A 25,752-nucleotide genomic window follows, 5' to 3' on the forward strand; every position below is an offset into this window, starting at 1 on the left:
TATCTTTTTTTGTTTTTTAGACTACAAATTCATAATAGTGGGGCCTGTTAAAAATCTGATCAGGGTCCCACCAAAGATGCTTTCCTAGAAGCCCTGCTACAGTATGTGAGGCAATGTTCGGACTCACAGTGAAAACTAAAAGTTCTTTCACAAAATTTGAAAAATTCAACCAATAAGATAATGGGATGTATTTGTCGAATGTAACCTATGAGCTTCATTGGCTGGATTTTTCACGATTTATAAAAGGGATTTTATGAAACTTTTATAGCATAATTCCAGCCTAAGAAATATTTTTGGTGCTCTTTCAACTTCATCTTAATGAGCTTCAATGATATATTGCTATATTACGTGGTGAATATGATAAATCCGGTGGTTATGCAAATAATTAGTTATTATGCATAATCACCAAGCATTTTGGTAAGTTTGATAAATTTCACTAAATTTACTATGTTTACTGGAGATTATGCATAGTACTCAAACGCTGTTCATAAATTTGATAAATTTCTCTAAACTGATCACTCTTACGACTAATTACACACAGTACCCAAGCAAATTGGTAAATTTAACAAGTACTAAAAAAAATTATCACTCACATGCATAATACCACTGTGATGCAATAAACATGATAAATCATACTACATGATAATTCATACATGTATTATCATATCGGTGTGCAATCGTAAAATTTGTTATTGTTACATCAGAGTCAGACTCCGTTCACAACACATACTAGACTCATTTGGAATTTTCTCCATATTTATCAGATTCACCAATTACACTGGGGTATTATGCATAATCACAGATAAAGGCGATGAATTTCAAGTATTCATCAAATTTACCAATGACACTTGGGTATTATACATATTTGTGGTAAAAGCAATAAATTTATCAAACTTACCAGAATGATAGGTAAGTATGCATAATAACTGATTTATCACATTTACCTTAACAATTATGAGTTGTGGCTACTGTAGCTCTCTTCATTCACAAGTTATTTCAGGTCAAAAGGACTTTTCTATTCCCATTTTATAAGCCAAAATATTAACAGATTTCACACAGAGAAGTGATTTCAAATCACAAGAACAAGATTGAAGAATGCTATTTAATAACAATGAAACTCTTATTTTACAGTGTTATTTTACAAATATTTTCATACTGTTTTTTTTTTTAAATAAAAGATTAAAATTTTTCACGGGCACATAATACGTGTGAAACATTCAAAAATATTGACTTTTTTTATGTCATTATGTACAAATGATTGACTTTAATTAAGTATCGTAAAAAAAATACATGAATAAGTGATAAAATTTGTTTGAAATATTAACACAATGGGGTATACAAAATGAATAAAAATGAAAACATTTAAAACACAAAACTTCGAAATCAGCATCATCTAACATGAACTTCTGCCAGTTCAAACTTTAGGACATCATCCAGCAGTTTCTTTGTTTTGACATAGCAAAACATGGGTCCAATAACTTTACCCAAGATATCCATGACATTACACTGAGGCTGTAAAGAATAAAATCCAAAGTAAATCTATGTGTGAATAAAACATTCCAAGTTCATAACACCAGTGTTCCCCCACTTTACATGATTAATTGGTTCCACAAAACAACTGCATAAAGTGAGTTGAATGTAACATGGCTATGATAGGATCGTTTGATCATTATTGTTGCACCACGGTCATTTTCTGCACACAAGGGCTAATTAGACCGGGATCTACAATTTATTGCTGACTGCGAACGGCAGGCTTGTTTTTTATACTCAGCGACAGGTTGGTGCGCTAACTCCTTGATGGGGGACTCCCCGCGGTAGCAATTTTTTTCTGCGGTCAAGTCGCTGTTTTTTGTTGTACCCCTGTGTCAGGAAAGTTTTCTGACAAGGACAAACTGGGTATCGAACTCGCGACACCTCTAAACATCCTTTGTAATTTAGGCGAGCATCTTATCGACTGGGCTACAGCACCCCGCTATGATAGGAATAAGGGGTTTTCTTCAGATCTTGAGCATATAATTTACTTGCTTTGTAATTAAACAATTAATTTGTTTTGAAATTGTTGTGACAGGGTATTGAGATGGGTATCGGGTTACAGGGATGCCTCACGTTTTAGTTGCAATTATATTCTTAAGATATGCAGGGTCATTCTAAATTCATGGGACAAACTTTGAGTGGTGATATGACTCTCAGACGTGTCAACTTTTGGAATTTGGAATCCGGAGATTCTCCCGAGGGGGTACCCCCCGGCACTCATAGACTGGATCAGAAAAATTTTCAAAAAAGATATTTTTTAAATAAATTAAGACAAAGTTCCATTATCCCCCCAAGGCAGGTTCTGCATTGCCCCTGCGCGGAATATAATTCCGTGTCAGTCTTTCCATGCAGAATAGAGAGATCACATCTACATACTGTTCATAAAACATAAGTTTCTTTTTGTGGATGCTATCAGTGATTGATAATCTTGGATATATGAACTCTTAAACGCTTTATATATAGCTTAGTTTTATATTTTTTTTCTGAAGACATATTTAATTGGAAGAAAGAATTTAAAAACATCTTGGCTTAGGTAAATACAAAGCTGCTGACAAAAAAACTTGTGTTTACCACACGGCTGTTAATGGAATACAATAACGATTACTCAGGAATTTCTGCAACCAAGGACATGCCCGATGAATGACTGCCGATAAACGCTATGTAAACAAAGTCACGTCTTTGCCAGTTGCTTAAAAGCTGTCACCAAGCCTTTCTTTTACAGTTGCTCGATGGAAATGACCATGGCTGTCTTCTATGGGTGTTTTCCCTAACAAGGACAGCAGTCAATGACGTCACGAGAACGTGAAAGCTTGAGTAAAAATAAAATTTTCTGCCAAAATCCGGAGAGCAGGAGGAATAATGAAAAATCCGGAGTCTCCTGCCTAAGTCCGGAGAGATGGCAGGTCTGAATATTGGAATTATTTTTTAGAAAATAACGGCTTAAAAAACCAGGCATGGGAAATTATCATGACCATAAGCCTTATACAGTGTGAAAGTGTTAACATAGTGAAAAGATAAAAAAGTTAATAAGAAAAATATTACCTGATATGCTCCATCTGGAATATTCATAACTTTCTTTGTAGTAGCGCTAGTCAACTGGAAATAAAAAGAAGCTTATATAAGTTTTTTCTGATTGGTGTTAATGCAATATCATATGGAGAATATAATCCATTTCAATTGGGAAGAGCAGGATTTGTGAAATATAATCAAAATATAGTAGAGTCTAGAAATTATTCGAGCTAATGTGGACCAAAACCAACTCAAATAATCTTAACCAGGAATTCTTAACAGAGGGTCTGTGAGCTTAGATGAGAAAGCATAACTTACTGTTTTAACCTTAATATACAGGGGTTCTACCAAAATATATCCTGTAAGTCCTAATTTTTTCTTTATCTCATCAATCTTTTGTCACAAAGCAAATATTTCACTTTTTTGTTGGCCTCAGAGGAGAGACCAGACAACAACTTTATGACTGGGTTTTTCAGCACACAGGGACTGTATAAAAATGTATATATTTTTTATTCTGACATTATATTTTCACTGCCAAAATTAGTAGAGATTGCACACATAATGTTGCACAGGTAATGTTTGCCCACGGGAGGGTGATAGGGTAAAGGTGAAAATTAACAACCGCTGGTCACCACGTGGCAACTAGACATTTGAGAGTGGAGAGTGAGATTTTTTGTCATCACTGGTTTTCTTTGAAAGTAGGGAAATTTCTTAATTTTCAACTCCATCGATAGCCCCCCCCCCCCCCCCCAATGACTATTTTACAAATTCAAAAATCAATTTTCTTCAACTTGACCACATCAATATTTATGACCATATAAAGTAGATTTTTGTTTGAGATTAGGCGTGCTTGCCGTGAATATTCCTCATGAAACAATGGAAGTTCAATTTTTTGGAACAGGATATCACTGCTTCGTCACCAACAACTCTCTTCCGCTTTCATTGTGAAACTTATCCATGAAAAATGTTATAAAGAAACTTGATAAATTATTAAACTTTTTAAATTTAGCAATTAAAACGTTTTTGGCATAAGGGCCCACTTGAGGATTCAACTTGCAGATGTGTGGACAGCCAAACAAAGTACACCTTTACACCTATCAACAACAAGGTCGCTTCACTTCATTTCAAGTTCAGCTTGATATTCATTCTTTGGAGATCAGTCTTCTCGTGACATCATTTTGTACTCGATAGGATAATAGAATTCAGAGAAACCTCCAATCAAAAACAAATCTTGAAAAAAAACCTTCGAAGAAAAAAAAGTTTTTCGTGATTCACCATAACTCAATATTTCTGTGCTCAGATGGAAAAATGTTATGTCACTTTTTCAAAATTTCACAATGGCAAATTTGTAAATAATATTTTCCCAAAATGGGATACTGTGGCTTTTTGACTTATTACAATTTGCCTTCTTTGTTTCCTTATAAACTGAAAGAGAAAGACAAAATTTTGCCCCCTTCCAAAATTTTGACAAACAAGACTCCGGAATGTGAAGAGCGCCATTTTTTTGGGAAAAGTGACATAATATTTTGCCATCTGAGCACAGATTTTATGGTAGAAAGGTAGTACTTTCATTAATTCTGAATTATCATCATTTCTATGGACATTCCGTAGTAGTAGGTAAGTGTATGAATGTAATACTTAAACACATTTTGAACATATTTAAAACTAAAACCATACCTCTACGACAAATGGTTGATGAGATAAAGGCAGAATTGGGAGTTACAAAGAATTAATAAATTAATTATAATTAATTAATTAAATAATTATATTGAAGGTTATTCTCTAAAGGGAGTCCATAACTTCATGACACAAGAGGTCTGTGGAACACAAAAGGTTAAGAACCATTGGTGTAGAACTTGTTATATTTCAAGCTTGTTAGTGATGTGACATGATTACTTTGGCCACTTTCAACATGAAATGAATGAATAACCACGAAACGGGCCGCCTTCTTGTACCTGTACCCTCGTCTTTGAAAATTCAGAAAGATGAGCAGTTATACAATAAGCAGTAATTTTGAAACTTGCTGAAAGTAACTGAATGATAAGAGATTTTCCACAAATTGGTAATTGGTATATGATTATTTTCTGTTATTCGATTACTTCAAGAATAAGTCTGCAGCAATATACGAATGAGCAAAGATGCATGTGTAACGCTATAATTAAAAGAAATATTTTAGCATAACACGTGTATGTCAAAATGAACAAACCGAAGTAATTTTTTCTGTAAATTTTGGAAAAATTGGTTGAAAACTTTGCATGTTATATATAAAAAACATGCGATGAAAAGAAGACTTTTAAAAGAGAAAACATTCATATTTTCATGAATATACATACTATTCTCACGAAAATGCACAGAAGTATTGCACAAAGTTAGTACAATATTTTGTTACAGTTACAAGTCATTTGCTTTTTTTTCTGATACAGGGGTGATCAAAAATATTTTTTTCTTACTTAATTTCTTATCGGTTCCTTAAATGCACTCATGACTAAATTTTCACTGGAAATGGTCATGCACAAATATATCATATATATGACCAAAATTTCAGAGATTCATATTCAGTATTTTTCTGGAAATTTGAGAAAATGTCTTAACTCGCAGATGGACACTGACTTCGCTATATAATGTGCATAATACATATTATAGCTCCCCTTCCACTTCCCACTTGATCTTCACTTATAGCCCCCTTAGAATATCCCAGAAATACAAGGGGAGGGGGCGATGCATATAACCTACAGGTCCAGCTTCAGGACCTGGGGTTTATGTGTGTGAGCAATGCATGGCACACATCAATTCATGGTAAATAGTGTCTTTAACATGATTCAAGGCTACACAAGGCTTCAGGCAACATGGGAGATACACATAATACACAAACATCCTTCCATCTGTAGGTCCGTCATTTTGGGGAGGGGTCAATGGGGCTGTTACCCCCCCCCCCCCCGGATTTTTTGAAAATACACTAAAAATGGTATATATATATATATACATACATACATACATTGAGTACATGTTCTTCGTCGTCGTCCCCCCCCCCTTCCTGGAAAAGTTGAAATGACAACCCTGTCCATCTGGATGCACTTATAAGTAATTAAAGCTTATTCAAAGATAGATTTATTTTGTCACATGGATAAGTGTTTGAGGAAGAAAAATAGATCATCATTAAACACAAACTACAGCCATTTCCTCTTGCAATTTGTAGGCTAAATTATGACATTTGTTGCTCAACCTCAGTGATGTTATCTTATTATCAGTCATTGGCAACTCAAATTTGCAAATATGTTTTTTTGGAAGTCTGAAGCTAATAAAAGCCAGATGACTGGTTATAAATATCAACAAAATGTATTCTCAAAACGAAATTGCTGCAAGAAACCCAAATAGAGGTGCTGATTTGCTGTTATTTACACTCACTCATTCTATGACCACCTTTTAAAAAAATATGAAAAAATTTTTATTATGCGATTTGTCAAGACATGCTTATCAACTAATATTAATAAAACTATACAACTAATAAAAATGTATAATTTCATCTACATTGAGCAGCTAGAGAGTAACTAAAACATACACTTGTTAACATGCAAAGTAATCATAATGTAAAGATACATACCTCAACACTTGCTGACATTTTGGGGTCTGGAATCTCAATAGTCACGCTCATATTCATGAACATTTTTGGAGCAATCTGCTCAGCATTACAAGATGTACAGAACATTTTCTTCCTGTGTGAAATAAAATTTAAAGGTAAATATACAGTGTGAAACCTGTGTATAATGATACTGTCTATAACAATAAACCTACTGCTACTTACTTCACTAAACACCAACTATTACGGCCATATCAATATATACAGCAATTTACTGCCATTAAGGAATTGGGTTGGAAATGAAGGCGCCATCTACTGGTGGTCGTCCCAAGCTCATTAGGGAAAATTTCTTATCTATAATCTTCCCCAGTTTGAACCTGGGACTTGACGGCAACCTTCACGGTGGTAGACGAGCATCTTACAACCATGCCACTCAGGCTACGTCACACACAATAAGCAATAAACCTGCCTATAATGTTTTCTTTTTTATCCCGGCAGAATTCCTATTCAATAAGAAATAGTGAAAATGCTCAAACTGTCTATACACAATTTTTTCCCTAAGTCTCTACAGTATAATTATTGACTGGTTTTACTGAAGTTTAAATTCTTGAAATAATTCATACACAGTTAACATTTATTATGTATGATGGCTACCAAGATATATTAAAAAGGTTTTTCCTCTAGCATGTGATAAATTTTTATCTGGACTTATCAAGCTTGTGAACAGACACTTTTGAATGTATAATGTAGCCTTTACTCAGTGTCTTAGAAACATGATGTAAAAACTGTTATTTTTGACTGTTTTTCCTCAAAAAAAATAAATGTTGATGAATGAATGATTGAGTTATTTAGCATTAAGTTAATAAGTTATCACGACGAATTCAGAAAGTAAAAACTTACTGTAAACATTTTTGTATAGCATTACCATAAAACAATTTTTAACACAAAACTAAGTTAACATGGAAATAATTGATATGAGTTATTTAAAAATATATACAGGGTGATTCTGAACTCATAGGGTAAACTTTAAGAAGTGATAAAACACACTTTCATCATAGAATGTGCAGCCAAATATGAAGTGTTCAAATGCACAAATCACTATACTATGAACTACTTAACTGTACATGCATCTCGTACTCATTACTCTACAGAATTTCTAATGAATCGGTATATATACACATACATGCAGGAACATATTTTTGTGTCTGTGCATTTGTGTAGCCCTAACCTAATAATGTTGTCAGAGTCATGCTTGTTCGATGTCATGTTGGTTGTTGGTGCTGTCATCTGCCTTCCATATTTCAAAGTGAAAAAATATAATCCTTGAATCCATGTTATGCAAGTATTATGTTGAAGGTCTGCCTGCAGAGATTTTTTTAAATGGGTGATCGGCTTGCATTTGCATGCAAACACTATGATAGGACTTATTAATGATGCGTGCACATCAAGGACAAATTTTGCTGACAAGATAATTGCAGGTTTCAAAGACAGCAACAAACATGATGCCAAGAACATGGGCCTAACAAAAACAAGTCAAGAAAGGGGAAGATTTTCTTGGAAGAAAGGCAGGCAATGGGCTCTTTCCAATCCATTGGAGTATAAATTTCGCAAAAATGAGCGTGCTTCACCCTCGGATAGTCAATGGCACACCCTGAGAAGTTTGGTACTTGCTTTTGATGAGCTGATGCTATACATTTCTCCAAAAACATTCTCCACCACCTTTGCTATTGTGATTCAATCACACATTCTATGACTAAAAGTGTTTGCTCAAAACCCATTTTAAGTTTTCCCCCATGAGTTTGAATCTATCTACTTTTATTAAGAGAAAACAAATAACTGAAATTAAAATGTATATCAAAATCTTTCATACTGCGAATTCAAGAAGAGGTTTTCTCCAGAACAGAAATTGCATTCCAACCAACATACTGCGTTTTCTTCATCTACATCAGCCACTTTGCCTATGAATCATTTTATAAACAAAAATATTTAACAAGAAGTGACACTGTATCCATGTTATATATATACAATGCTAGAGATGTGAGGTGTTTACATGTGAGAATATTCTCCTGCATGTAAAAATTGGAGAATAATCGAGAATATACATTTTTCTTTTAAATAATTTAAATTTTTTTACAAATTTTGTTTAAATTGTAAAATATAAATTAATTTTCAATGCTTGAATTGAAATGAAACATTTACAACAAAACAATTTTTGGTATAATCACCTCCAATGACAACTTTTAGTTCGAGAATATTCTCCAGGTCATGATGAGAGATTTTAAAAGTTTGGTTATAAAGATTTTAGAAACCTTTAGATTAAAATCTTAAAAAATTATATAAATTTTCAGAAATAAGTTCAAAACAAAAGAAATTAAGCCACAGTTAATTGATAAAGGAAGCAATTATTATACAATCACCTTCATTCTAAGAAGATACAGAAGTGTTGTTTTCTTCAATGCACATACACTTAAACTCTATATCACTCACATTTCTTTAAAAGTTGTGCAATTCAGCCCTGCTGGTTTAATTTTCTTGCTTTCAAACTTTAATATTCTGGTCTACAAACTTCAATATACCCATCTTCTTGACGGGAAGAGAGATGGGGACAGAGAATATTCTTTAGCATATTATCTCAAAGGACTACTATTATAAATTACCAGAGAATTTCTTATCAAAAATAATAATTATTCTCAAGTTATTTATCAAGCTTGATTATTATAATAGGCCTACATGTTATTATGTAAACTCTGGATAATATTCTCTGGAAAGATTTCAGTAACTTTTTTTTTCAAGCATAGAAGAAGAAAACATGTCACTACACATTTGTGCGCAGAAGTTCATACAGTAAACACAACTTAATGTCTTCACATAGGCACTAAGGATTTCTGATAACTATATCTGACAGAAAACCAAAAGAAAATACCATCGCCATACCTCCAGCTTTTGCTTCAAGCTGGAATCCTGTGTTTATTATCATTATTCAGCCATTATGAGGAGTTAGAATCAAACTCTGATGTGTTTTATGAATTATGATAATATTTTTAATGTAAAGTACGTTTCATAGATCCCTTGAGAAAGTCTTTTGGCCAAGTAACATTGAAACTGACTAAGAACTGAAGGAAGGGTTTTTATGTTTTTACATTATATTTATTTCTACTATACGGGTGGACTATTGCAAAAGAAACTTCACGTGTACATAGATTATAGCTGCTACTACTGCCCAAATAGGGCATTGTGAACTAAGTACAGACACAATTGTTGATACAGTGATAAAGTGTACACCTTCTGACCTCCTACAGTCTTGCAGGTTGATAATGATAATTTATCTGGGAGGAAGTCTGGTTCAAATCCTGAGATATATAAAAAAAAATTTCCCATGTTATGATATTCGTCCGTTCTGTATTTTGCAAAACATATATGAATGACAATGTAATCGATAATTCTAATAAGCAGGGTCTACTGTCTTATTCAAATGGGCTTCTTCCAAAAGTTTCCAGTAATCTGGCTATTTTGATAATCTGGCCCACTCTGGTCTGATACGTGCCGGATTAGTGAAAGTCTACTGTAATACTAATTGAATTCATTCATCAAATGAAGAGATTTATCAATTTTATTTTTTCCATATTTATTTATAAGCTTGAATATTTCATTAAATTATCATTTTTTTAAATTGTACTGAAGAACCTCCCTTCCTTCCAATTGCTAACTTGCCAATGCAAAATCCAACTCACTTCACACAATTTTGGATTACGTGGTTATTTGGCGGAACCAGTTAAGCACATAAAGCGAGGTATGCCTGCATTAAATGTTTTTCGTACTGAAAACTTGGAGCAAGCAAAAGTTATAATAAATGAGTTATGAAGCATAAATTATCACCATGAACTTGAACTATGTCAGCTACACCAGATGATGATGACAGAGATTTCCACGTACACTTTGAAGAATCTAGAAAAGTGAGTGCTATGGCATCTTTGGAGGGTATTCCCAAGCGATTTGAAAGTTGACTGGAAGACATGAATGAAGTTCCCACAAGAGGTGAAACTATTGAAACCCTGCTATAACGGTCAATATAGAGAACACCTGGTGAAAAATTAATCCAGATTTCAATTTGTTTTCAAAATGTAATTTGTCAGTAAGTCCACACAGTTAAATATCATTTATCATAAAAAGGAATCTCATCGCAGCCATATTTTAAAAAAATACTTTGGGCGAAAAAATCAACTTATTTACATTAATTAGACAAGGGTGAAAAATTGATGCCAAAAATTGCTTTTCACCTTTTTTCATGACAGCATCAACAACAGCAATGAGGGATCCAACACATACTGAAGCAGGTCTGAACGACAATGGACAGAATTTCATCCTTACATAAGGTGATACCTCATGATCTTTGACAGAATGATCAACAAGATAAAATGTGTCGAATACATGGGAGACTATTCTGACAGCACAAGTTATCCGTTGATATTGACTATTGTGCTATACATGAGAAATAAAGAAAAACAATCAAACATGCAAATAATAGTGTTGTCCGAAAAGTATGTAGACAATTTGTATCTTAAAGATATCACACTAAACCAGATTTCTTAGATTCTCAGCTACAATCTAAACTGAGTAGAAATTTATGGTTTCTGAAATGAACAAATCAAAAAAAATCATTTTCTGGAAGAATTTATCAAACATATGTTGAATTTCACATTTAATTAAAGGAGTGTTACATAAGGAAATAAAAAAATACTCCTACCTGATTTATACACAAATCAATTGGTTAAACATAATAAATAGATTTTTTTTCCTTCATAACAAAAGCTCCACTAATGACACATTTAGAAAATTTTCTATTATTTGGGCACAGAGAAACAAAGGCAAAATATTCAAAGAAATTTCAGGCTATTATGACGCCTATTCACACATTGGTGACGTCTTAATATACTTGGGTGAAGTTGATCTACTCTTCCATATTATGAAGATCTTTTATTTCCATAATAATTTAAACAACTAATTTGATTGTATAATGTAAAACTATTCTAAATTAAATTTTCTGTACAATGCTAATATTTTGTGATAAATTCAAACCAGAACCATGGGAATTGAAGTACTAGGCAAAAAAAAACATTTATCTTCTTTTCGAATGAGTAAGTTATGCATAGAGATGGCTGTGAAAGCCATGAATTGAGCAATTACCATATGTACCTGTGTATAAGCCAGGGATTGAGAAATCCCAGAGTGCCATGGTGAATAAAAAAAATTTATTAACACCAAATTTTTTTTATGTATGATAACTGAGTTGAAGTCTGAGGACAGAACAAAATTATCAAGAATTATGCCAGCATGTCTACTAGCATGGAAAGGGGTCCCTTAAGTCCTGGACAAGTCTAAGAACACACTATTCTGAACTGACTTTATTTAGAAAAAAATGTTTGTTGCTTAAATATTTTTTTTATTTGTCAAGCCCTTGGTATGTAAGCGCAGTAATTATTATTAATTTTTTTTTAAATTTCTTCTCATGTCGGGGGGAAGTTGGCTCATACACAGGTCAGTTTTTGAGGAAAAAATTGCAACCCAAGTTTTATCAGCACCCCATAGCAGGGTATACTAATTCCGGCTTGCAAAGCGAGTTTCACCCGACCAGAAATAACAGAGCCATCTTGACGGCATTATAGGGAGCACCCAGGCCAAGCAATGCACTGAGACTCACAAAAAGTTGGATATAATTGATGGTAATTCTTATGCAAGGTCATCTAAGGCCCCCTCAGGCAGTGCACAGGTGAGCCCCATGCATGAAGGCAGCCTTGCATAAAAGACATTTCCAAAAAGGATCAATTCATTAACACGATACGTATGCCAGTTTGTGGCCAACAAACTGTAGCCATCTTGTCCACTTTGCCAGTAGACTAAAATGCTGTGTTTTTATTATTTTTATACTTAAAATCTGCTGGAAAATCAATTTTTAAGTACAAAGATGTATAAAAGCATATTACCTCTGCAAATACTCTGTCCAGTGATTCGACACAGTAAGGTACAAATGGAGGACATGATTCTTCTGTAACACTTGAGATAGAAACTTCGGTACATGTCTTACTGGCCTTATAGCATACGATCTGCAGAGAAATTCAAACTATTCAATAACTAGTTACTCAATCTAAGAAAAATCTTTTTAGAAAGACAATTTTTTTTAGGAATACAGCTGGGGAGGGGGGACCTCCATTCATCTAAATTTTAAACTTAATCTGAAATCCTCGGCAGACTTTCTTCTTGTATCATTTATTCTCGTATTTTTTTCTAATTCCACCCCATATTTCTCCTAAGATATTGCATGTATTACTTTTTATTGTGATCTAAATGTACTATTACATTTTTATCTTACCGTCATAATAAAAAAAAATTGTAAAAAAATCTTAATTAACTATCTCCATTCAAAATGCAACCATGTTCTTATATTCTATCCCATATTAAGTTTAACTATAAGTGCATAAAAAATCTCAACTTGAATACACAAGTCTACAAAAAAAATACTTTTTAAAAATTGTTGTAGCTTTGATCACTAATTTTTATATTGTTTTCAATGATGATTCCAAAAATGAAATCCATTTTTTTCTATCATGTAAGGTTTTTTCACAAAATGATTTCATATTTTGGGGGGAAATAACTTAGATCCAAATATTTTGGAACTTTTGTTATTTTATCATCTCGTAAATACATACTTCACATTTATATCCCAGCTGTCATAATAATGATAGGTCCTAAAATCAACCTACAATCAATAAAATATATTTGGTAGTATGATTTCATACATTTATTCATCATGTAGTTTCAATGTGATTTGTATACTACTTATGTATTACTATTGAAATTCAATTTTCACTCTATCTCAGAGAGAAGACATCATTTGGAAGCCTGCTGTAGTTTTAGCAGAACTTCTAGTGGATGTAAATAAACACGTGTTTCTTTGTTCTCAAATTCTCGTTCCTGTGAGTTTTTACCCATCTTCAAGTCCTGGCAAAGAACCCAAGAGATCTGAATGATGGAACAATCTGGTGATAGATATTCAAGGAGCCTAGTCTGTGCAATAATATATAACAACAGTACTGGATATGATAAAATAACTATCATAATATATTATAATTTGTTATTAAGAATACGCCAATTATCTCCATTTCGAAGATGCGTAAGTTTTCTACGGAGTATGTGTATTTAAAAAAAAATAACCATCATGCATACAGAAGAAATGCACGTGATGGAGATTTTTTGCATTCATATTTGAATTTAGCACCCCAAAATTAGTCCAGGAAAACTGATTTCACTCATATTATAAAAAAAAGGTTAAGAACTGTAATAACTGATCACAAAATAAATGAATATATTAGACAAAAATATATTAGACCTAATATATTAGACAAAATACCTTTGAACAATCTTGCTCCTTTTTCATCAATTTTCGTAAATATGAGAACAACAAAGGATGTCTGTGAAATTAAAATGTAATTAAAATTTATGAAATTGATATAAATATGAGTATACCATTTTGTTTTACTTCACACACACAGTGAATATATTTTTTTAACTAAAAAATAGACACAATTGAAATATGTAGAAAAATATAAATTATAGGCCTACAGTGAAATTCCTATATAACGATGCACAAGGGATTAGAGAAATGTTTTGTAAAAAATGAGTTATTGATATCGATGGAACAGATCAAAGGGCTACAGAAAGAAGCTACAGAAAAGTATGAGATCTTATGGGTTAGCTCAGCCAAGGAGCAATAGGAGCTTATTTTTTCTGAGAAGGTGGTCGATCAGAAAAATAAGTACAGAACACTATACTTATTACCAGACAAACATCTCAAGTTGCTCACGAGCATCAAAGCATCTGAGAGTGCTCTATTACAGAAGACATTGAAAGTTTATGTTTCAAAGTACCATGTATGATATTTGAAATGTTGTAAGCTGTGTAAATCTGTAAATATGATACAGAATTTTATGTAACTTAATATTCATTTAACCTTTTTATTGCACATACAGTAATTAAAAGTAACTTCTGTGTAAAGAAAATTTCGACAATCTATAACTTTATTTCATTTAACATCAAAATTCTGTAAGGTCTGGATTATTTGAGACAGGTCCAATCAGGAGCAGCTCAAGGAAAAAAATATCTACCTGTGTGGGACCTATATTTTGGGTTTTTTTTTTTGGTTCAAAAAGCTTTTTTTTTCCCTATTTACACTCTGATTTGGCACCTCTCCTAAAGCAGGCCCTGGGTTCAATCCACATTTGCTTGGATAATTGCTATAATAGCTATCTATGAGGGTAGCATTTTAATGTTGCATCAGAATAAATTTTTTTCTTATTATTTTAGATTCAATTGATTTTTAAGTGTTTCTTTTTATCTTACCTTTGCACCTCCCCTCCAACAAGGGAGTCACATCTCACACACTGAGAATCACTGAGCTAATTATTTTCTGAGAAACATCATAAAAAACTGAAACTCACAAACCTTGTTCTAATTAGAGGCTCTAATTCTTTCAATCCATCAAATTTGAAGCACTTCCCCTCTCCATTATCGATGAGATCTCTCCAACCCTGAGGTGATTCTGGCTTATAGCCAATAAGTTGTAGTTCACAAAACTGTAAGTTTGAATCTTGCAACAACAGAGAGTACCTAAAATGCAGGACAATATAAGAACAAAATATTTTGAGAATGTCACGTGAATGCACTGAATTGCATATCATGGAAAATACAATGAAAATTTATCAGTGTATAAGTCTAAAGAAATGTTTTTTTTTAAAACAATATGTAACAATATTAATCTCACAATTCGATGCACTTTTTATTATGCTAATATATTCCATCTATAAAAACAACTCCTTTATAATGTTTCTCTGGTCTCTAGAGTATTGCTATACAGGCTTCCCATACCATTTGCATAGCAGATATCTCTGTAATAACTAAAAGTTTTCAAATGATGTGTGGTTGCTCAAAATGTCTTAAATTTTCCAAGGAATCATATACATAAAATAATAGAATATTATCTTGTTTATGTAGAACCTGCGCTCGAAACGTTTAATTAGTGAAATGAAAATGCAGCCCCGAGAAGTCATTCACAAAAGGCTGAATATTTTTAAATGCAATATTAACTGAGATATTTGACTTTGAAGTTCTCAGCATTTTTTGCCAAGGTGTGGTTTACGAATAGCAAAACGTAAATTAAATTCAAAATTTCAAAAATTACTTAAATGTCAAAGAAATGTAATTGCGAGTTATTTTAAATAAAAAAATACAATGGTCGAGTTCATTCTATTTGTGTAAAGTCCTTATAAAAATGGAAACTTTCGAGCCAATGAAATCTTGCTAACTCAGTGATTAAGTTGCCAAAACATAGATTTTATACATTTAATATCTTGAACAAATGACTTTACAAATGACTTTGTAGACCTGGATCTTCATTTCAATAATTGGAACTTTTAGCACACTGGGACTATATAAAAAGTTAATTTCTTTATTTTTTTACGTATATGATCCAACAAAAAATTTTGCAATTTTAAGTAGCCACGTGCCATTTGAGATCTTTTTGTATAATTGTATGTTTCCAAATTCAACAGTTGCAGAAATATCTGCTATGCAAACAATTTCGGACAGCTTTTGTAGGTGTTTCACTGTATATATAAGGATTATTACAATAAACTTTATTATATATGTTCAATATATTTCTGCCTTTTAGCATAAAACTATAAAAATAATGTATATAATGTATTCTCTGGTACTTCACCCTATAACTAAATATAAGTAAATACAGTTGAAATCGAGTTGGTACAGGAATAAAAATAACCTATCATTTGCTTGCATCAGCTATTGAAAAATCTGTGAATGAATATTGATCCTAATACAGTTTATGCCCGTTCTGTCAAAAATGGACATTATATCGATTGGTCAACATATCAAAAATATCAAAAGAAAAACATACAGAAAAATCAAAAATATATGAAATCATTTGAAGGATCGGGGGGAGGGGAATGGTTTCAGTGCATAAAACAAAATTTTTCAGGAGATTGAAAAGAAAGCTTTTTTTGTCGCAAATTCCTTTTCTACTGCACACGTGGTGGACTCTGATTGTTTTTCCATCTACACACTGTGACTAAAATCATTGTTTCTCTCCCCCCCCCATGCCATATCCTCCTTCCATTATTACACCGGACTGAAAACATTTTTGCTTTTGGTATTTTATTTAGTCGAAAGAGATGAACCGCAAAAATATTAACTTTGACTTTTTTTTTGGACTGAAACCATTTTACCCTGATCCTTCATTTGAGTCTTATCATATTGGCAGTAGTAATGGAACAGTCATTATAACAACCACCGACTAATTGTACAACCACTTAGCATGATATTGGTTTGAATAAATATGAGAATAAGAATAGTTAGGAAATGTGAATATAAGTATATGTACTTATTAATTTCTTATCAGATCTGCAATATATAATGCCCAATACCCAAAGGAACAACACTACTTAAAAATAGGGTATGAAAAAATTATGTTTTTTTATTTAACCAGACTTTTTTATTTAAATTGGGTTTTTTTTAAAATTAACTGACTGCTTATTTTAATTAAAACAAATCCGGTTAATCATTAGGAATGCATATTTTTTCACCTTATTTCTCAAATTTAATTCAACATTAATAAATAATAAACTAACAAACAAATTACAAGCAAGAAATATGAATAAAAATCTGTGTTTATGCAACATGAAACATTATTGAGCCCGAATTTTAACTTCATGGATTAGCATTTTTCTTGCAGAAAGTGATTTTATTCATGAGGCGCTCCCCCAATATAAAGTAAATGCCTGGCAAATATGGGTGAAATCAGTATCGCACACATATATCGAAGGGTTTCTTGATTCATTAGGTGTACAGCCAAAGGGCCATTCAGCATCAACTAAACGAAAAACATATTCTATTGACAAAATTTCTTCTTGCGGTGGAAGCATTTATTATGACACGTTTCTGACTTGCATGATGTTGCTAAATAATTTGCACATTTTTATTCATTTTAATTCACAGATTTAATGAGTTTTGGTTGAAAAACAACCAAAAACTCTAGACTTATATGCTTGCCTTGACCTCACATCAACAGAGTAGAGTGATACCTCAGCTAACAAAACTAATTTGTTCCAGAATCGCATTGGTTAGCTGAAACCTTTATTAGCCAGAACATGATTTTGCACAGGTTTCTATAGAAAATCGTTTAATTTGTTCTAAGTACTGCCCAAAATTTAAAGATGGATTTTTTTTTAACACTAAGGAGCACTATAAAAAAATATTAAAAATCTAGCCAAAGGCTAAAATGAACAGCTTAAAAATTGGATAAATGAAATTTAGAGGAAGATGAGATACTGAAGACCCCCAAAGCAGAATATACCAAAAACTGTGACATACATTGAAGAACAATCAGTGCTGAACCATTTTAAGAAAAGTGTTGAAAATGTTATTATTGGAATTTTTACTGCTAATTTTTACCGAATTTTTAATCTGCTAAAACTGGTGTTGACACAACCGAGTTGTGTTCGTAGGTGTCCCCATTCATTATTGGTTTCATCAGCTCATTTTTATCCGATACGTGCAAATGGTAAAGATAAGCTCCTGGAATGTCCAGACGGTTCAGTTCGATACTAAGAGTCCTGCACTGAAAGAACATGTGCTATAAAAATATGGGCTTTTTCAATGAATTTTCTATTAACTGAATATTTAATTTTACATGAAATTCAGCTCACAACGTGCCTATTTCATATTAGCATGTGCATCCATATCAACAAAAATGTTCATTAGCTAAATCTGTATTCATTAGCTAAAGCAGAAAAATCTTCATTCGCAAAAATATTTATAAGCCAAGACATTTGTTGGCTGAGGTATCATTATACAGGATATATTTTGGTTATAAAAATGAATGGTAACTGCATAAAATAATCACCTTGCATCAGCAGGGGAGTTTGCAGTCACTGTATTGTGACTTGCTTTCAGCTTGTGCTGAACCAAACTTTCTGGCATCACGTGACACCAAATCCTCTGTACCCGTACAGCAACTGATAATTCTTTTTGACATGTACTTTGAAGTGCACTAGTAAATGTCAGTCTAGCTGCCTCAACGTCGTTGATATAGTTCTCCACCTGTTGGTCATGCTTCTCATAGGCATCACTGCAGTTTTCAGTATTGCTGGTTGGTTCTGAAACGTACTGAGCTGTGTTATTTTTTTTTCGATGCTTGCTTTTTACGATGCACTGTTCGTGGGATTTTATGGTGTTTTTCCCATCAACTTTTCCATCTGGAAACTGTTGATGAAGTAAGTCTGTTTTGCTGCTCTGGGATTCAGACTCTGGTGAATGGAATGAAAGAATCAGAACCACAAGAGAATAGTTAGAAAAATCCAATGACACATTTATCAATAACTTTACAGTCTGAGAATATTGAAGGGACAGATTATGTTTATAATCAATATAATTAAGCTCATAAAGATTTTCATTCTTTTTGATAAACTCACCTGGCGCATCTTCTGAATTGAGATATATTACTTTTTCATAAACCTCATCTTCATTTGATTTAGCATTTAAAACTTCTTCTTCCTCTTGCACAAAGAAAGCACATAATATCACAGGATAGGACAAAGATGGTATGTTCAAAGTTTGCCTTGAAAAAAGCAAAATCGAAAGTAGTTTTTTTTAAAGGTAAATGAGACAGTGATTCACACACAGACCAATGCAATAGAGCCTCAATTATCTGAGTTAATGGCGAGAAAAGAGGACCACAAATAACTGCAAAACACAGTTATAAAAAAATAATAAAAAATAAGTTGTGATCTAGCAAAAATCAATAATATTTTAAATTAAATCTGTACACATTTTGAAAGTTAAAAATAAATAATCAGATATATATCCTCATGCTATTCATGTCAAACCATCACAATTTAAATTAAGCAAAACAAATAAAAAATAATTATTTACAGCTGTACGCACTCTCTATAAGCCGAGCCTGATTTTTGCATCAACAAGTAGGGCAATTAGCTGTTATCCCCATAATTTTATCTCCTCAATTTAAATTACATCCTCCACATCAGAAGCCCTAACTACAAATAAAGCACTAAAAATTGAGTTTCATAGACTTGGTCATTAAAAACAATAATTATTTTCTTCTCTTGTTTTGCTTTTCATTCTTCTAAGTTATTGAAACTACTAATTACCCAAAACAAGTGTGCATAACCTAAATAATTCACAGGAATACACAGTATTTTGTCAGAGTGTCCCCCCCCCCATGAATTTTTTTTTATATTCTCAAGAGGGGGATTGTTTATCCCATGAAAAAAAAACCACAAAAATTTCCGCTCTAGTAAAGTGACTCTAAGTAGCTCTCCCTCTCACACTTCTAACCAAACTGGTTTTCATAATCCTCATCAATATATATTTTATTTTATCTTCTTATTTTCAGTAGAATGCAATCTTGCTCCCCACTCCCCTTCCACCCGCTATTTACAACTCCCACAGAAACTAAATCAGTCAATCTAAGTGAAAAAAAATATTAAGGACAAAATTGAGCGTCTGTACACACGAGTTCTAATCAAAGTTACAATTTTGGCCAGGCCAAGCCGACTAAAAGTGGTTTTAACTGGTTAAAACTATTAAAATATATTGAAATAGTCTTAAAACTAATTCTGTGATAGTTCTGTTTCTTTCTTTCATGTTAAATTTTAAATTAAAATCAGTTTTCATTTTCAAGAAACATAGAAATATTTTTGCTAGAAAACAGGGCTGCATTCATTTCGACGGAGTAGTCTTAACCATGTTAATAACACATAGTTAAAGAGTCTTGACCATGCATACAATCTACTTCAACTGTTCTGGTTGATATCAGTTTTGGCGATTTTGGGTGATTAACCATGGGTGCCTTCAAATGGTCAAAACAAAGAGAAACCACAATTTCCATTCTTCATCTTTTTTTTTTAAATTTCACAATTTTTTTATCTGCTCATATATGTTTTAACTTCGTTCCACATTTTCACGTGTCATTATGAGGTAGAGGTTTTGTAAAATGTGGCAAAAACATGGTTAAATTTGTTTTTTACTAATATAATGCTTAAAACTTTGCCCCTTAATTTTTGACATTTTTTATCATGGCTTGAATTTGATCAACCTTGAACCTTTACTCAAATACAATAAAGTAATTAACTAATCTATACATATTTAAAAATATTCTTACTTTAATTCTTCAATCATTAATTAAATTAGGTTATTAAGGCAGTCTCATGTAACTACTTTTTAAGAACTGATGGGAAAAAAATTTGAGGATAGAGTTCTGACCACTTGAAGTGGCTGAAACTGATTTCGACTAGGCTGGTTAAAACCACCCTGGTCAAAACCGATACAGCGCTGGTTCTAATTCAATGATTATGAACAATGGAAATAGTGTCTGTGACCAAGGGGTTCAAAATGCACAATTTAAATACATTTTTCCCCCAGGGATTTTTAATCAACTCCACTTTAAGCAATAAAAAAAACTTAAATAATTGTTCATTACCATGGTGGAAACACATGCAAGACATTTCCTGGTTTCAGCTGCATGTCTTTGGCTGTGTATGATTTGAGAATTAAAAAGCACTGGGCGCCTTCTTTCAGATCCATGGTGGCATTTCTTGATCTACATACACCATTTTCTGAAGAAGCTGAACTTGTTTGTGAAGATGGCAGTTTCAACAAAGAACATTTTGACATCAAAATACTGTCTGTTATGCTAAGAGCATTGATTTTCATTGTTAAAGCTTTGTGCAATGCTGAAATAGGAAAAAATACTTGAATCGGAAGATTTGGCATAAATAATTTTAAAATTATCAGGATAATAGCTGCTTTTAAAAAAAATAATAATAATACCACAACTTTTACAATAATATAGGATTTAAGAGCAGAAATTATTCTGAATCTGTAACAATCTTAAATTTATACTTCAAAATTTTTTTATAAAATATAATTTTCAAGATTGAAATAATAAACTTTGAATATCTGTGGCGTGTTTGAAAAGAAGTACAATAAACATATTTGGATAAATCGAGAAGCTATCCATACTCAGATAAAACATCTTTTTCACGAGCAGTGTATTATGTATTTTTAAAATCATATTTTCGTGATATATGATTTTATATTGGGTTGCCGTATTTCAGTTATATTTGGCATCCATATTTTTTATAGACATTGTACATCTTTTCTTGCTCCACGCAATGGGTGTTAGTAGCATGGCACTTCTCTCATTCACGAGCGATTTCCGCTCAAAGTTTTTTTGGCTTATCTGCTATTTTTTGAAGACTCGAAATACTGTCGTACGAGAAAAACCAAGAAGTTTAGTGGCTTCGGAGATACTGTCAGACCAGACATGACCCAGGCTCCATCCTTTCCTGCAGTGGTGGACACCAGGGGGAGGGGCGGTTCCAGTATTTCTGCAAATTGCAATGTTAACTGGTGGTTAACTTCTTACCAGGAGAATGCTTTTTTCAGTAATTCTGGTTTATTACATCAGCGATAGTGCTGCACTGATGAGTCAAAGTTTGAGTGAGGGGTGTTCCTAATTTTTTGGCCACTGAGAGTATAATAATTGCATAACCAAAATACAGCAACCCAATATAAAAGCATACATCACAAAAGAAAAGGAATAAATAATGGATGACTCAATGTACCCAAATCTACAGTATATGGGGGGTTCCTCCATATACCAGGAATGTATGGGAACTAAGAATTGATTTGTTTCGCACCATAGTGTCTATAATCTGTTACTATTTCAGACAGTGTCTGCACTACACTAAGATCATTTATTTTAAATTTAAAGTTCTATTAAACAAGATACATTGAATTGACACATTGCACATACATGATTTCAGTCTTTTCAGCTTCTTGTAAGACCATATCACTCTCTCAGATTTCTCCCTTTTCTCTAACTTCCATGCACACTCAGCTAATCCACCACTGAAATAATAAATACAGTCTATTTTTAACATCTTATTGCGACAAGACATAGACATAGGGCCTAAACATAAAATTAATATACTTTTCTTCAAATATACCAAATAGCACCAACTACAGTAATGATAAGATTTGTGTTTCATAATAACATTTTGATTCTGCAGTATATCCAATGGTAAGTCATTTCAACTTTAAAGTATCTCAAATTCACTCGTAATTCAGATAATAAGCAAAAATGTTGAATAATATTTTACTGATTTATAAAGCAAGAAATGAGTTATGAGACAAGTGGCATACGAGGATGAAATTGCATGAAGAAAAAATCCTTGTTCGACATATGAGCATTGAATTATTTTCAGCAAATAAATAGCGATTGTTGGACTGTATTTTGTACTATATATACATACATTCAGATAGCAATATACTACTGTTTTTTCAATATTATAGTACTACTACCACTCAACTGTACATGCACCTCATACACATTCCTCTGCAGAATTTCTAGCAAATCGGTACACGTCGGAATGTGTGTTCTGAGCTTATGTGTAGCCTCTAATGCAATGTTTCCTAAAGTGTCAATATCGCCCCCCTGGTTGGTGATAGAATGGTACTGCGGGGGTGGGGTGATAGAAGCTATGGGTATAACACAGGATCCTATGGGTTTGCTTGAGTTGGGGGGTGATGGGAGAGAAAAATTCATGAAGTGGGGGGGGGGATGGAACAAAATGTTCTAGAAACTATGCCTTAACATATTTACGTAGCACTTGTTTCTTGTTTTTGATGGTGGTGCAGCCATTTGTCTTCCATATTTTGAATTGAAGATGGTAAATGTTTGAATTTTCATGTTATATAAGTATCATGCTGTAGGTCTGCCTGCTCTCTATGCAGAGATTTTTTTTTCAATGGAAGACAGGTTCGCATTCACGACTCAAAGTAGGAAAACTGTAGAATACGAACTTTAGCTGACCAACACTGTGCCATCTACAACGTTTGAACCATGATCCACGGGACAAGAGTCCAGCACGATGACCACACAAAGACACAGTGGCTTAATATTATACTGTATTCATTAATTTTGTGCTCTACTCGTAAGTTTCAAAAGAAAATTTTAAATGCACATTATTTCAGCATAAATTAATTTTAAAAAAAAAAGGTAATCCACTTTAGATATTTAAATACATACGAAATTAAAGACTGATACTTCAGCTCTTTTGTGTCCAAGTGATCCCCCTTCATATCAGATTTCACACAGCTTTTATGCCAATTTACATTCTGGAGCCACTCGCTGCAGCGCTGTCCCTCAACGTTCACTTTGCTTGTACCATTATCAGAAGACTGACTCTCTGCTGAACTTATGTGTACCTGAAAATGGAGAGAAATCTTTCTTTAACCAGAGAGAGAGAGAAACCTTTACATGTTGAATTTTGATTTCATGGCACATTCAATATTAAAAGTGTTAACACATTTGCAAAGAGAAACCTAAATTTCATCATGACTTGATAAGATATATGTAGTATCTATGATGAATTATAAAAAAAATTGTAATGTTCCACAGTCATTTCACTGGGTGGACCTCATGACAATTTTAGTCAACAGCAAAGCTTGCATGCATTTCCACCAGACTTCTGAATACAAGCTCCTGCCTGGATGCTTTTCCCAACCACCTTAGCTACAGAAACTCGCCTGAATAATAATGAGGGCATTAAATACAATGGAAATACAAATTAATACTATAAGCAAATTTATTACCTAAACAGAGTCCCCTCCCCTCCCCCACCCTCCGTTTATAAAGTCACTGAGTGTATGAAGTTGATACATTTCTCATTCAGGAACCTGTTCGACAAAACCTTTTTCCTTCTTCAAAGGGAAAGACTACAACAACTTTACCTTCTTTCTATGCGATGTGTACCTGTTTTTCATAATCCTCTTCATGACAAATGAAAAAAAAAATTGTCAGCGTAGATTGGAAAAAATTACGTTATCTACATGGAGACAGAAGTAAATTCAAGTAAGCTTTCGTTCTAAACTTCCAGAAACAAGAAATTCATATTGATATACAAAGAAAATCAGCGCTAGACAAACTGCCAAAAACTCACACACCCAGTCGGGTATGTAACTTAAAACAATGGACCCCAAAATTGATATTTTATCAGCCCAAAAAATAGTACTAAATGTTATCACTGGATTTACTTATTCAAAATTTTTTTTTTAATTATTTATAAGAAAAATCCAAAATAATTGAAATTTTAACCACTAAACAATTTCCTTTTTCTCCATATTGTGTCTGAAAATAAGCACATTTTTGATAAACAATTTTGTATTCAAAAACAGCTCGAAACACTGCAGACTAAAAAGAGGGAAGAAGCCGGGTAAATCAGTGGATTGGCATACAAGCAAATCTGGGAAATCTCATTTTGCAGAACACAAGCAGGCATCCAGGCCAAAAAAAAAGTGTTTAAAAAAGAAAAATAAAGATTTTGAGAGAAATACAAAAATTTAAAAGCAATGCTTTGAAGGAAAGAAAAATCATTTTTATTTTTTTATATGTCTGCTCTGTAATGTGGTAAAAACAATATATGGCTTGTCAAAATGTTTACATGCTTCTGGCATATTGGGCGGTAGATTTGTCCAGCCATGAGAGGAATGCCTACATAAGTTATAAGATGTTCCCTTGAGTATTGTTATATTATGCAATAATACTCAAGGCACCAGAGGAATGTATTGTTATAAAGGAGCTATCACTGTAGGTGGAATATTAACCCTATGAAAAGTGCATCAAAATCAGATATTAATAGTCCTATAGTTACATAGGTCATTATCATTACAGAGGGTATCGTTATATATAATTTTCACTGTATAGGATTTTCTAAGATATTTCATTTTATATTTTGGCAAATTGGAATATTGTTCATTTATTCAGCACCATATAAACAAATTCTAATTCCGCACATCTGTACATGCATATTTATCTAGGACAGGGGTTCTTAACCTTTTTGTTTCACAGACCCCTTGTGCTAGTGAGATAAAAGTGGAGCCACGGAGTAATACCACGGAGCCCCAGTGCCAAACACCTAGACTCTTGAACCTAGAAACCTCTCCAAGGACACCCCAGGGGTCCATAAACCACCAGTTAAGAACCC

The 25,752-nt window shown here is 32.9% G+C and overlaps 1 protein-coding gene across 2 annotated transcripts in view; it reads right to left on the bottom strand.

Moving 5' to 3' along the window:
• Window positions 1-1,082: 1,082 nt before the first annotated feature.
• LOC149069115 (uncharacterized) overlaps window positions 1,083-25,752 on the bottom strand; it is a 32,520-nt gene continuing 7,850 nt past the window's right edge. The window contains exons 4-17 of one of the 2 annotated variants that reach the window (XM_089250895.1): window positions 23,796-23,974; window positions 22,521-22,615; window positions 21,183-21,435; window positions 19,156-19,301; window positions 18,588-18,990; window positions 15,116-15,280; window positions 14,025-14,085; window positions 12,601-12,720; window positions 10,897-11,098; window positions 10,496-10,699; window positions 8,490-8,577; window positions 6,644-6,755; window positions 3,076-3,129; window positions 1,083-1,512 (exon numbers count right to left, since the gene is read on the bottom strand). In XM_089250895.1, the coding sequence (XP_089107021.1) occupies window positions 1,390-1,512; window positions 3,076-3,129; window positions 6,644-6,755; window positions 8,490-8,577; window positions 10,496-10,699; window positions 10,897-11,098; window positions 12,601-12,720; window positions 14,025-14,085; window positions 15,116-15,280; window positions 18,588-18,990; window positions 19,156-19,301; window positions 21,183-21,435; window positions 22,521-22,615; window positions 23,796-23,974 (2,205 nt within the window). In that variant the 3' untranslated portion in view covers window positions 1,083-1,389. Of the gene's footprint in view, window positions 1,513-3,075; window positions 3,130-6,643; window positions 6,756-8,489; window positions 8,578-10,495; window positions 10,700-10,896; window positions 11,099-12,600; window positions 12,721-14,024; window positions 14,086-15,115; window positions 15,281-18,587; window positions 18,991-19,155; window positions 19,302-21,182; window positions 21,436-22,520; window positions 22,616-23,795; window positions 23,975-25,752 lie in introns of those variants that run through there. The other variant, XM_089250896.1, reaches the window with a different exon arrangement.

Source organism: Pholcus phalangioides, unplaced genomic scaffold, assembly GCF_987345545.1.
Source record: "Pholcus phalangioides strain wild (caught in Gottingen) unplaced genomic scaffold, Ppha-v1.0 ptg000024l_1, whole genome shotgun sequence".
In the NCBI taxonomy this organism is placed as follows: domain Eukaryota; kingdom Metazoa; phylum Arthropoda; class Arachnida; order Araneae; family Pholcidae; genus Pholcus; species Pholcus phalangioides.